This window comes from Dryobates pubescens, chromosome 2, assembly GCF_014839835.1.
Source record: "Dryobates pubescens isolate bDryPub1 chromosome 2, bDryPub1.pri, whole genome shotgun sequence".
Taxonomy (NCBI): domain Eukaryota; kingdom Metazoa; phylum Chordata; class Aves; order Piciformes; family Picidae; genus Dryobates; species Dryobates pubescens.
Genome location: NC_071613.1, coordinates 35087744 through 35100935, shown reverse-complemented (window position 1 = coordinate 35100935; position 13192 = coordinate 35087744). Strand labels below are relative to the sequence as shown.

Genomic DNA, 13192 nt, shown 5'->3' with positions numbered 1-13192 from the left:
GGACTTTTAGAGGTCATCTAGTCCAATCTCTCTGCAGTAAGCAGGGACATCTCCAACTGGATCAATAAAATAATCTTTAAATGTTCTATAGCATATTTTGAAAGGTTGTCCAGAACAAATGCTAAAAAAGTAAGAAAACACTAGAAATGAAAAAATTATTTTGTAATTTTAAAGGCAAATGAAAAAACAACCAGTATGATATGCATGCATAACTTTGTTTTTAATTGCCATCTATGAAAACTATCATAAAAGCATTACTTCAGTTATTCTGCTATATTCTAGTATATTATCTAGCATTACGGTACCTCACAAGAAAAGACAGGATATCTGAGAAATGCATTAAGACACTTAGCTTGCTAATGGCCAGTCACATTTAAGCTCATTTTTCTTGCCTAAGGCTTTTCTGATACAGCAATAAAATATTTTTCTTCATATTTTTCAGAAATAACAGAAAAAACCCCAAAATGGAAGTCACTGCTACTAAAAGAAGAAAAGCTGAGTATCATCAGGGTTAACAACTACTATGTGAGATCCATGAATGATTACAGAGTTACTGTTCTATATCGAACTTCCAAGCCTCATTAATAATATGCTGCCTCTCCGGGACGTAGGTGTGCCCACAGTACAAAGGCTATTCATTCATCACGTGGAATAGAAGAGCTGGAGAAACAATGGCTTCAAAGGTCTCATGCTTATACATTCTGACAGTAGTTTGTTGGGCAAGTGCTCTTTGGTACTTAAGTATAACTCGTCCTACTTCTTCCTACACTGGCCATAGACAGATCAGTAGCATATCTATAGCCAGAAAAAATGTTTCCTTTGGCAACATAAGAACTCGACCTATAAATCCACATTCTTTCGACTTTCTTATCAACGAACCCAACAAATGTGAGAAGAGCGTCCCTTTCTTAGTCATTCTTATCAGCACGACTCACAAAGAGTTTGATGCGAGGCAAGCCATTCGAGAAACATGGGGAGATGAAAACAACTTTAAAGGAATTAAAATCGCCACACTTTTTCTCCTTGGAAAAAATGCAGATCCTGTGTTAAATCAAATGGTAGAGCAAGAAAGCCAGATATTCCATGACATTATTGTGGAGGATTTTATTGACTCTTATCATAACCTCACTCTGAAAACACTGATGGGGATGAGGTGGGTAGCAACATTTTGTTCAAAAGCAAAGTATGTTATGAAGACAGATAGTGATATTTTTGTAAATATGGATAATCTTATTTATAAGCTGCTCAAACCTAATACCAAGCCAAGGAGAAGGTACTTCACTGGTTATGTTATAAATGGAGGACCAATAAGAGATGTTCGCAGCAAGTGGTACATGCCAAGAGATTTGTATCCTGACAGCAATTACCCACCCTTCTGTTCAGGCACCGGCTACATTTTTTCAGCTGATGTAGCAGAACTGATTTACAAAACCTCCCTTCATACCAGACTTCTTCATCTTGAAGATGTATATGTTGGACTCTGTCTTCGGAAGTTGGGCATTCACCCCTTCCAAAACAGTGGCTTTAATCACTGGAAAATGGCCTACAGCTTGTGCAGGTATCGCAGAGTTATCACTGTGCACCAGATAACACCAGAAGAAATGCACAGAATTTGGAATGACATGTCCAGCAAGAAACATCTCAGATGTTAAGATTTTTACTGATGTAAATACCTTTTTTTTTTTAAAAAAAAAAAAAGGTCATTTAATCTGGTTATTTTTTGACAAAGCAATCTGATGATTTACAGGTTAAACTGTGGGATGCTAACTATCGAGGATTTTTAATTACTGACTTCTCATTTTGACTACTGGTTTACAAACTTTAGGCTCTTTTCATACGGACATTACACCAACCTAAAGGATCTAGAGTCAAATCATAGATTTTTTTATATTATCCCCATCACATACATCAGTTCCCACATCTGTATGTAAAAGGACAATAATGAACTACTATGAGCTGCTTAACAGTTTATGCCCCAGCTACTGAGATAAGACTCAGGCCCTAAGAAAGGAAGAACTACAAACACACTTCTCTTTCTATTTTGACACTTAAACCATTTCTGTTTAAGAGTTTTGTTGGTAAAACAAGCAGTATATATTTCCACTGACCTCACAGACCTGTCTTGACATGCATATGTTACAGTATAAATGTGCACAATTCCAGAACAGCTTACTGATGGCATAATGGCAGAATTTAGACCAGTAATGACATCAAAGTCTCACAGGCCTTAGAAACACAGTGTGGTATATTTTCAATCCACCAAGTGATATTCCTTTATTTCAGAAGATATCCATTTCAGCCTAATGCAGTTCCCAAGAGATCTAATACCATTTTAAAATTAAATATGTACATGAAAGACAACAGGGGAGATGTCTCATGTGTTTTTAAAGAGTTTTTCATACAAGTATTAGTATCTTTTCATTTCAAAGCAAGTGCAATGTTTCTCATTAGTATCAGTGGATCTCTCCATTACCTGTCTTGCACAGCAGTATACAAATATATTGAATGATAAAAGCATCAATAGCAGCATATTTCTTCAACATGTGTCAGAGCAATATTTACCTAAGAAAAGTAACACAACAGCAATTTTTAAGGGTATGCTTGACTTTTTGCTACAACACATATGAGTGAGATCCTACCAGACTTTTAATGGTATAGAAAAGCAGAATTTTGTCCAATAAAAGAATACAATCAATTTTCTGTTCATTGGGAAACAGAGTACATAAGAGTGAGTTACAACTTTCACAGCAAAATAGAGAGCTTTCAGGAGCTCCCTATTAAAGAAAAACAAATTCTAGCCTTTGTTACAAATTTGCAGCTTTCAGGCTACTCATCTCAGAGCCAATATGCACTGAGATCCTGCTCAAGAGATCCCCAGAACACATGACAGAAAGTAAATACAGAACATTTCATTCAAGTTTCCTAATGTTCTCATGTTCTGAATACGGATGTTGAATGAAGTGTCATGTGTGCAGGATTGGCTAGGGTAGGGTTAATTTTTTCACTAATTATTTCCTGGGAAATTCAAGCCATCTCCATACAGGGCCATTTTCTAGCAAAGACCTAAATATGACATTGCTTAGCAAATACTTGGAATAGAAAATTCGGAGAAGTTGCAAAACTGATTAGATGTTCTGTTAGCTGTCGATTACTCACACTGTCCACAGCGCACGCAAAACACTCACTTCAGTTACATATAGCGTATGAAAAACTGTTCCATCTACATTTTATTCAGGATGTCTACAAAGCTGTCAGAAATTAACTGGGAATTTAAATAAAAATTCTGAACCAATTTTGCCACAGATGTACATAGCACTTTATAACCAAAACAGAAGAATGAAGATGCTACCCTAAAAGCTTTTTCCATGGCAAATTGTTAGTCTTATTCACAGATGCAGCATAACCATTTTGAAAAGAACTGCTTATAAGGTTAAGTGCACTTGGCCTTCAAACCGCAAGCTGTAGTTGTGAAGCTATTTCAGATCTAAAGGTGAAGCTAAAACACAGACAACCCAGGAGTTACTGCTAATCAACAGGAGCTCGTGCACCCTTCATACATGAAAATCAATAACTCTATATGGAAATACAGAATCTCTTGAAGTGTAATTGAGCTTTATCCTTCCCTAGTTGACCTAGTCCTTGTTATAGTTGCTTTTGCTTCCTATCAAACTTGGAACTCCAGCTAAACGACGTCCAATTGCATAGATAAATATATAATACATACACTAACTAAATGAAGTTCAGCCTTCCTTATCCAAGCCCCAGAATATGCCCATTTAAGAAGGGGATGGAAGGTGGAATTCATCCCCAGCCCTCCGCTAAGTCAGGCAGCAGGGACACCATCCTACCAGGAACATGCTTTGTAGTAACTTCAATCCACAGGCTGCAATCACTTGTGCGATCCCTCCGCACTGTGCAGTAACTTGGGGTTTCTGAATCCACAACCAAATGGATTTGGTGGCCTTACTTCTCCTGCTGATACTTCTGTGGCCTTTGGTTAGTAACCAAGAGGACAGCAGGGTTCCCAGTCCACATACCTCAGGGCTCTCAACTAACATATGGTAGCCTTGAATTTCTCCTAGTACAAGTAGACTACATTCAGGATTGGAAGATATACCTTGAAAATAGTTATCTGGGAAAAAAAAAATTTCCTGCCATTTATAAATAGATAGATCAACAGAAATGTAAATGTTCATTGTGAAACTGATGTACATATTTCTAAGGCATTTTCTTCTGTATTTAGCTGTATATATGTGTAGAGTCTGCTTGCTGCATAGTATTCTGTTATGCATGGAATTGAGTTAGGCATTATATTTGTCAAGTGTTTCAAGAGCCTTAAGCATGTGTGCCCTAACTTTTGAATGTACAAGATCTTCTTTCTTTTACTGTCAAGTGAATTTAAAAGAACAGAACCCTAATTTTCTACCACTACTAATTTTATGATACTAGACTTCACTATGTTGTTACACTTACACGCCAGATTTATTTACTCTCTGCTCAAAAATTGCAGTACTGCAATCTGGAGCTAGAAAGGGAGCAATACATCTACTTACAGGTACAGCTTACTGTTCCACTCAGTAGTATTTGTGCCACATGGGGAACTGTTAACAAGTAAGTGTTTGCATAAGCCTCCTTTAATCAAAATAAATATTTTTGTTACTTTAAAGGCCATTTTGTGTCACTGGGCATGGGACAAATGACAGCTTGGTTAAGACATGTTGGCTTCTAGTCACTTCTTAAGTATGAGTATAACCACATTTTGGTGCCAAAACATACAGGGACAAAGCACATTGAGGGAAGCAGCTGGGGAGAAAGGGGAAACACCTCTCTTTAGGAGGAGGTTTTCCATGAAGCTTTCTTTTTTTTGCCTAAAACCATGGGAGTATTTAAATAGAAGTCTCAAGGTTCATTTTCCATATTTCCTAATAATAAGTACCACTTTCGACTCTTTTATTTTGGTTGTTGTTGTTATAATGTAGATGGCAATGGCAATTTGTAAATGAAGAGTGTAATTAACTAGAAAAGCTTGTCAACAGTAACCAAACTTTAGGTGTATCATTATATATGACTGGCTGTACTTATGTATTTATTTGTCTAAATTGTATATATTGTTTCCTCTATAGTGTCTGTAAGAGTGCATTCCTTTAGATTAGAGTATTTACAGTTTTGTGGGATTGCCAGCAAAGCTGCTAATCAAGATACTATTTTTTTGTATCAATGTCAAATAATTTTAAAAAATTAAGAACAAAATCAAAAGAAAAATTGACGGTGTCCTGTAAGTTTTATTCTTCACTTCTTTTTAGAACTGTAGATGGTATCATCTGAAAATGCAATCCCAGTAAATAGACTCATTTGTCATAAGGAAGACTACTGTGCTGTAAAAGCAAGATTTAAGAAAAAAATGGAAAGAAATAAACACAACAAAAATATTACTTTTATTCATTATTTGTGCAACAACTTCATCAGTCTCATGCTCACACCGATCAGGTGTACTACTTCAGTTGACAAAGACAATCTTGAAACAGCCACGGCAATATGCGGCAAATAGCAGATGGGTCCATCATCAGCTTTGCCCTGTTCAGCTGCTTTGGTGTCCCCCAACTAACAAGAGCAGTTTGGCAATTTTAAGGTACCAAGGCGGTTTGACTTCCTTAGCCCTGCAACACGTACATTACACGGCCCTGCAATGGTACCGTAGCACAGACGCTTGTGGCCATCTCAAGCTACATGCAGAAAAGCCAGAAAGCACAAGTGTGCCAAAACCTGCCGGATGACCTCAAGGAGAGTACCCATATGGAGGGAAGGGGTCCTCCCTGGCTTAACAGCCTGACTTTGGTTTCCCCAAGCCCTCAAAAAGCATGATCTGAATACATCCAGATTATGCAGTTAGTGTTTGTCTCCTAGTACAAATATATCTAAATGCCGTTTTATCCAATAGGAAGGCCTGTGTGAACTTAGGGCACTCACATCAATAGAAGAAAACCTTCTCCCCCTTTTTCTATACAGAAAGAAATATAAAATCTCTTTTACTACTGTTTCAGAGCACATTCATGAAACTGAGAGGAGAATGACACACACGCATCTGAGAAGAAACATAGCTTTTGCAAGCTGAAGTATGGGGTTTTTTTTTGTGGTCACCTGTTTCAGAAGCAGCTAAGACTCCTATGGAGTCCTCAGGCATCCCAGGAGAGTCTACAGTAATAACGGCAACTTTATGAATCATAATGAGGTGTTTTAAAACAACCAAGAGCTTCATAGAGCAAAACCCCTCCAATCATTTTCATTTCAATTCAAGAGAGACAAGAATCTGGATAAAGTCCATCAGAGAGCTAGGAATGCAGGACTTAAAACACCTTATGAAGTCAGACTGAGAGAACTGGGGTTGCTTAGTCTTGAGACGAGAAAGCTGAGAGGGAACCTTATCAACAGCTATAGATATCTGAGGGGTGGCTGTCAAGGTGAATGTACCAGTCTCTTCAAGTGGTGTCCAGTGATAGGACAAGAAACAATGGGCACAAGCTAGAACACAGGAGGTTCTACCTCAACACGAGGGGACACTTCTTTATGGTGAGGGTTGATGGACCACTGGAACAGGCTGCCCAGATAGATTGTGGAGTCTCCTTCCTCAGAAACTTTCAAAACCCATGTGGATGCATTCCTGTGTGGCCTGCCCTAGGTGATCCTGCTTTGACAGGGAGGTTGTACTCACTGATCTCTAAGGTCCCTTCCAAGCCCTAACATCCTGTAATTTTTCCTCTCATTTTAATTGTAAAGCCTGAATCTAATTGCAACACTTCCATGGTGTTTAATTAATATACAGCTTAAAGATATACAGATAGTAGCACTAGTAGGGTAGATTTCATGTAGCTTGATTATCTCAATTACAAGCATTCTATTTTCTCATTTACTTAATTGATTGTAATAGATTGTTAAAAAAAGTTGTGCTGCCCTAAATGAAAACAACGTGGAAAAAACTTCTTAAAACCACTGACACTGACCTGTTCAAGCAGCAACATGCCAGAAAAGAAGATCCCTATGCTATGAAACAAGCACTGTACTGAATATTATGTATAATTTTCTCTTGTTAAAAATAAGAGGTTCTGAAGCAGGAGAAGCCATCTGGAAAAATAAAGTAATAATATGCCCTATTGATTCAGCTGCACCTGTAACAGAGTTATCTCAAATATCTCCTCTCACGACATGCCCAACAGGAATAAAAGAATCTGTTCTTCTGTGGATTAGCTGACTCTGCATTATAAGTTTGCCTCATCTGAAAGAGCTAAGGAGAGCAAATGGTGGTTTTCTTGTCATGCAAGGTTTTATCCTTGAGCATTTATTCTGCAAAGGCAACATTACATATCAAGCTGTGCAGAATTATGCGCAATGGTTTGGTAACACAAACAACTTTTATTTGGGAAAGCAAATATCCCAAACTTGAGCCATACTGGGTAATACCTACCATATCTGCAGTCAAGTGAAGACTATCAAGGATAATTCTAACCCTTACATCCCTTTTTCCATTAGGAGATCCTTCCCCTAGCCTATTTTCTAGCATGACCTCTTTCCTCAAAGAGAAAGCAGACAGAGCTCACACGACACCTTAGCACAGCAGTAGAAGCAAGGGGGAAGCAGAGAGCTCTGTATGGTATCATTAAGGAAGTGTAGCAGGCTCAGAGTACAAAATTACTTAGCACAATATCCGTTCTGTACCACAGATGGCACAGAAATGAGACTGACAGGCCTGTAGTTCCCTGGATCTTCCTTTTTGTCCTTTTTAAAAAAATTAGGGTTATGTTTTCCCTTCTCCAGTCAGCAGGAGCTTCAATGGACTGCCACAACTCCCCAAATATCTTAAGCCATAAGCAGTGCCTGGATCATCTCACTTATGTAACTGACATCTTTACTGCCAAAAGAGGATGGATGTCTGGATCTTGATACACCAGTGATTGGGCTCCAAGTGCATCACACTCAGATGACACATTGGTTCTTGTTTAGTATAGGATATTTATAAGAACATATTACAGGAAAAAGAGTACCAAAATGTAGCAAGAGCAGAATGGCATAAACCGTTTTGAGACATTCTAAATTTTGTTATTATTTACAACTTCATTAAAAGCCCTCCTAAAAAATTAATCCATTGGAAAAAAAAAAAAATCAACAGTTACCTATTATCAGTCAACTCTTACCCTCAGAGATATTCAAGGGCAATGAAGTAAAATACTAATCTCCATTATCTGCTGTACTACAAACTGCATTTGGATCAAACTGTCTGAGGCAAATTAGGTTTTACTCAACTCAGAAGCACCATCAATTTCAATAGGATTTGAATCTGTTTATAAAGGGCTGGATTTCATTCTTTTTATCCAGCTTGAGCCTTACTCCTACTCTCAGTGAAAGCAACTGAGATATCATGAAGGGTTCTGGGGAAGAACATTGCATTCCAGGTATCACTTCAATCACCAGAAATTTCACCTCTTATTGATGCAAGCATGAAGTAGCAATCTCCCCAATTTGCCATATAGCCTACACATTAAGAAGACAAAGCAGAACATAAGATTTACAAGCTTCTAACCCGTGCAACAAAACAAGGTGTAACACCAGCTCTCAACTGGGGAGGGTTCTGTGTTGAACTACCACCTGGCTCTCTGCCTGTTCACAAACATGTCATATGATGCTCATAAAAAGTCTCTTTCTCAGCATTAACAAATACGTGCCACTGGCCAGAACAAGAGTCCCACAGGGCCATACCTACCTCTTGTAATTGCTCCTTTTCCATTCCTTACACAACTCTTACTTATGCAGTTATTGCATTGGAGAAAAAAAGGGGGTATAATGATACCTTTTCTAAATTTAATCTGGAAGAATCCTAATAATCTAGTTTAGGATACTTTTCTTCTCCTTTGATAATGAAACAAGTACAGATGGTCTTTTCAAGTTGGCATCAGGTCTTCCTGGTGTTCCTGCAGTTCTTCATTCATCAGACCAGTCACTACACTCAAAACTTTGTGTGGACCCCTTACTGCAATACTAAACCTCCCTTTCCCTTGTGCTCAGTTAGCTCTTCAGTTAGTGCAATTCCAGCACACAAAGAGCTCTGCCCTCCACGCTCACATGACCTTGCCATTGCCACAGCTGCCCCGTCACACAGCAAATTCCAGCCATCAGCAGATGCTTGAACTGTGTTTTAGCCTTCAACACATTCCTCTTCCCTCTTTCTCCTCATTCCATCAGGAAACCATGGGAATCTGTCACCTGTCTGCTTCCCTGCTATTCTTTCTCCTTCCTGCAGGACTGTTTACTTGTCTCCTCTATTAGTTCCTTACAAAACTGTGTTTTGCACATGGTTTGCCAATCCCAACTTAATCCCATTGCCATGAGATAGGATGGACAATTGGACTATCCACCACATAATTATCCTCTCTTTTCCACACTTCAGCTCTTTGCTTGATTTACAAAAATCTCTTCAGACTCACTCCACTCTTGCACTTCAAATCTGCTTTTTTCTGGTACATTTCCCTGTTATTTCCATCACTCTTTACATTTTCCTAATGTGATTTTAAACAGCTCAGCATCCTCCCTCTTAACACATCCATTCAAACCAGCCACAAAAAAAAAACTCATGGCAGGTACTAGAGATAGTACCTGCCAGTGGGGTTTACAGTCCTACACCGTCCAGTGCGTGACAAAATCAATTAATTGAGTTTCAGAGGACAAGTAGGCCTTGGGCTAGTTGCTTCAAGGAACTTTTCTTTGTCATTGCCTGATCCAATTTTGGGTACATGGTAAAAAACAGCTCCGTCATCTTCCATCTTGCTTTTGCCCAGAGAGATCATTGCACAGCCTAACAGAGCTCACCACTACATACATTCTTTATACAGTGGGGTTTTCCCCTCCCCTTATTTCTTTTACCTTTTATTACATAACATAGCTCATCAGAATTCAAACCAACGTTTTTTCACATTTCAGCTTCTATTTAATCAAGTATACTTTATTCCATAGTTTCAATGTTTTATACTTTTTATCTGCTTCTGCTCCCTATGTTGCCTACACTTTCCTCATTTTTCTAACAGAGATTTGGCACCGAATCTATTAGAGGAGTATTTATGTGAAGACTGAGCACAGCAGTACTCATTTCTGTCTCTGGTTTTGAGGTATAAACAACTGCATTATTGGATTAGCTTTACCAACCAGGACAGTCTGCCTTATATTAACACATTTAAAGCAGAGAACTAACATTTGCTAGCATATAGAACAGAGAGCAAGACTACAGGGCTATAGGAAGGGCTACAGTAGCTATAGACTCTAGTCAGGATAGCCATGTTATTTTAGAAGTATCTAGGTAATGACTCTTCTTTATATAGGTGTGTTTGTCCTTTTCCAGTCAGCAGGAACTTCACCAGATTTCCATGACTTCTTAAAGTGGCTTAGCCATTCAATCTGTCAGTTCCCTCAGAATCTATGAATAAATCTCATGAGGTCCCATGGATTTCTGCACCTTCTGGTTCCCTAGATGGTCTTGAACCTGATCTTCTCCTACAATAGGCAGTTGTTCATTCTCCTGGTCCCTGCCTTTGTCTTCTGTGACTAGAGCAGTGTGGCTGGGAGTACTCACCAGTGAAAACTGAGGCAAAGAATTCATTGAATACCTCAACCTTCTTCATACCCTAGGTAACCTGGTCTCTCATGTCCTTCTAGGAGGGCCCACATATTCCCCTGTCTTTATTATGCTACAGTATCCTGTACTGGTGAGGCTGACTCGCTTCTTCCTGAGCAGTATTTTATTGTAACCAATTACAGCCTGTCCATTCTCTGAATTACAAACTTAACTGACGCCGAGGTTGATGACAGGCTTCTTTAATTGGTCATTAAAAGCCAGTATTACTTACTGCCTTGTTACTTGGATTCAGCATTTCTACGTGTGGGGACAAAACTAATGGTCTAGAAAAAAAGACTATATACAGGACATAATTAAAATTACATTTTTTGAGTACAGGAACATACATGCATACAACACAAATGCTGGCATATACTTAGAAGTACAGGTTATGGAGGTACACATTTTAATTTGTACTATACTGCAATTTAACTGTTACTTGAAACAGATGGGTAAGTTGTGCAACATTTTAAAATTGATTTAATTACTTGTAAAAGTATTGGCTCGTGTTAATTAGGTGCAATAAATTACTTACACGGTGCTTCACGGATTCCTTTAAAACAGGGTTTTGAACATGTAGGAAACAAACTGGTCCTTGCAAGCCAGTATTTCACAAAATATTTATTGGTTGCTTATCAATATAGAAACAAGATTTTAAAACTCCATCACATCCATGTAAGACAAAAACATGCCTGTTATGACAGATATTGCTGTGCATTTGCACCTCAGAGATAGGTGAGAGTCAGAAGCCATCATGTAGACAATGTACCTACCCATATGCTTAGAACAAGTGTGTATTTAAGGTAGCTACTGTGAGATTATTACTGGTGTCCTTGTTTAAAGTAATTTGCTAAAACATAAGCCACCTGGACAAAGGTCCACAGGTTAATCTGAATATGTATTAGCCTATGAAATATGTAAATTTTTACGTATGGTTTAATCTCCAGATGTTTCTTCTTATCTTGAACATCAGGAATACCCTGTAACAAAAAGCCTTCTTACTCAAGAACCAGCTCTAATAAACTACAAACAAAAACAGTCCACTAATAAGTCTAAGTAGACAAGTATAAAACCATCTCATCCATTAAATAACATAGAAGAGGGCACCCCAATTAGATAATCAAAGCCTGCAGGGCAAGAATGGTTATTAAATTCCCTGGTTGCAGTAGTAGGATAGTAGAGATAGCAAGGAAAGCTGACTAAGGTTGGCAGGTACTTCCCACCTCTAAGAGAAAGGGCTGCCCTCATAGCATGGCTACTAAGGAACACACACAAAATGCATCCAGACCCACTGAGCTCCTACAGATCCAACATCCTGAAGATTCACATGTGCCCTGGATTTGGGTGCTTCCCAGAACAACCAGACAGAAAGCTTTGAGGATCCGTGGTCACATCTTGGCACAAAGCTGCTCTCTGCCAGTGGAACACTTTACCTTAGAGAATAAAACACAGTGCCCCCAAACATTAATTTTTAGGATTTCTAGGCTGTAATGAGAGTGAACCCTTAGCAGACAAAGTTACCTCATCTGTGGTAAATCATCTGTTTCCTGGGCATTTTAGATGATCAAATGCTTTACATTTTTTTAGGCTTTTGAAATCACTCTGCTGGAAATGTCATTGAAAACGAGCTTACACTTTTATCTTCTGCTAAACCCAAGAGAAATCCACTTCAAAAGAGTATCACATATTTCATTTGAATGCTGGGATAGCCACATCAGTAAGTAAACTAAAACCCATACAGATTATCAGTATTAATACTACTGCCTGCCTCTATTTTCCCTTTCCAACTCTGATCAGCAATCATATTGCACTGTCTTCTTTTCCATGCCTTTAATTTAAAAAGTATCTAACAGTTTGGTTCTACAAGAACAGAGAATCTTTTCAATCCTCTCCAGAAGGTAATAATTTTGCCTTTAATTATAACAATTTCTCTCATGACCAAGACAAGGATTATAATCTTTGTTAAACAGAAGCAGCCCTGATTTCCACTGTTTGTTATGTATTTATATCAGCTAGAGTTAACATGCATGTGGATTTGTGCCCAAGAGAATCTTTTAAAGGATTCTCAATGATATCTGAGCTGGTAAGCAGCTGAAATGGTTTTGGTTTGGATTGTGGGGTGGGATTTTTTGTTTAGTGTTTTTTGTTGGTTGGTTGTTTCCCCCCACTCCCCCAGTGGCTTACAAAGCAGTACCAAATTATTTTAAGTGCTGAGATTTGTTTTGTGGAGCATTAGTAATGCTCCATTAGCTTAATTCATGTTGACATACAAACAGAATTCAGGACCAGTAGGAAAAGTGCAAGTTCATAGATGAAAAGCAAAGAAAAACATTGTATGTAGATACCAAGAGCTCAATATTGTAAGAAAGGAGCAGCAAGGGACACATCCGAAGTAGCAGCTACAAGACAGGTTTATATTTTTCCCCTACATTACACAGCTCCACAGGCATCAAAGCTGTGGTTTGGTTTTGTTCACAATTATAGTGGTAGGTTTTAAAACCCACAAATGACAGCAAACCTGGGGGAGTTCATATTACA

The 13192-nt window shown here is 38.4% G+C and overlaps 1 protein-coding gene across 1 annotated transcript; it reads left to right on the top strand.

The window, feature by feature from the left end:
* Positions 1–458: 458 nt before the first annotated feature.
* B3GALT1 (beta-1,3-galactosyltransferase 1) lies at positions 459–2060 on the top strand. Its single transcript, XM_009905479.2, has one exon. It carries the CDS (start codon positions 672–674, stop codon positions 1650–1652), a length of 981 nt encoding a protein of 326 aa, XP_009903781.2. The 5' UTR covers positions 459–671; the 3' UTR covers positions 1653–2060.
* The last annotated feature ends 11132 nt before the right edge of the window (positions 2061–13192 follow it).

Excerpts from the sequence above, each read along its gene's own strand:
- B3GALT1 (XM_009905479.2), top strand. The coding sequence starts at position 672 with ATGGCTTCAAAGGTCTCATGCTTATACATTCTGACAGTAGTTTGTTGG.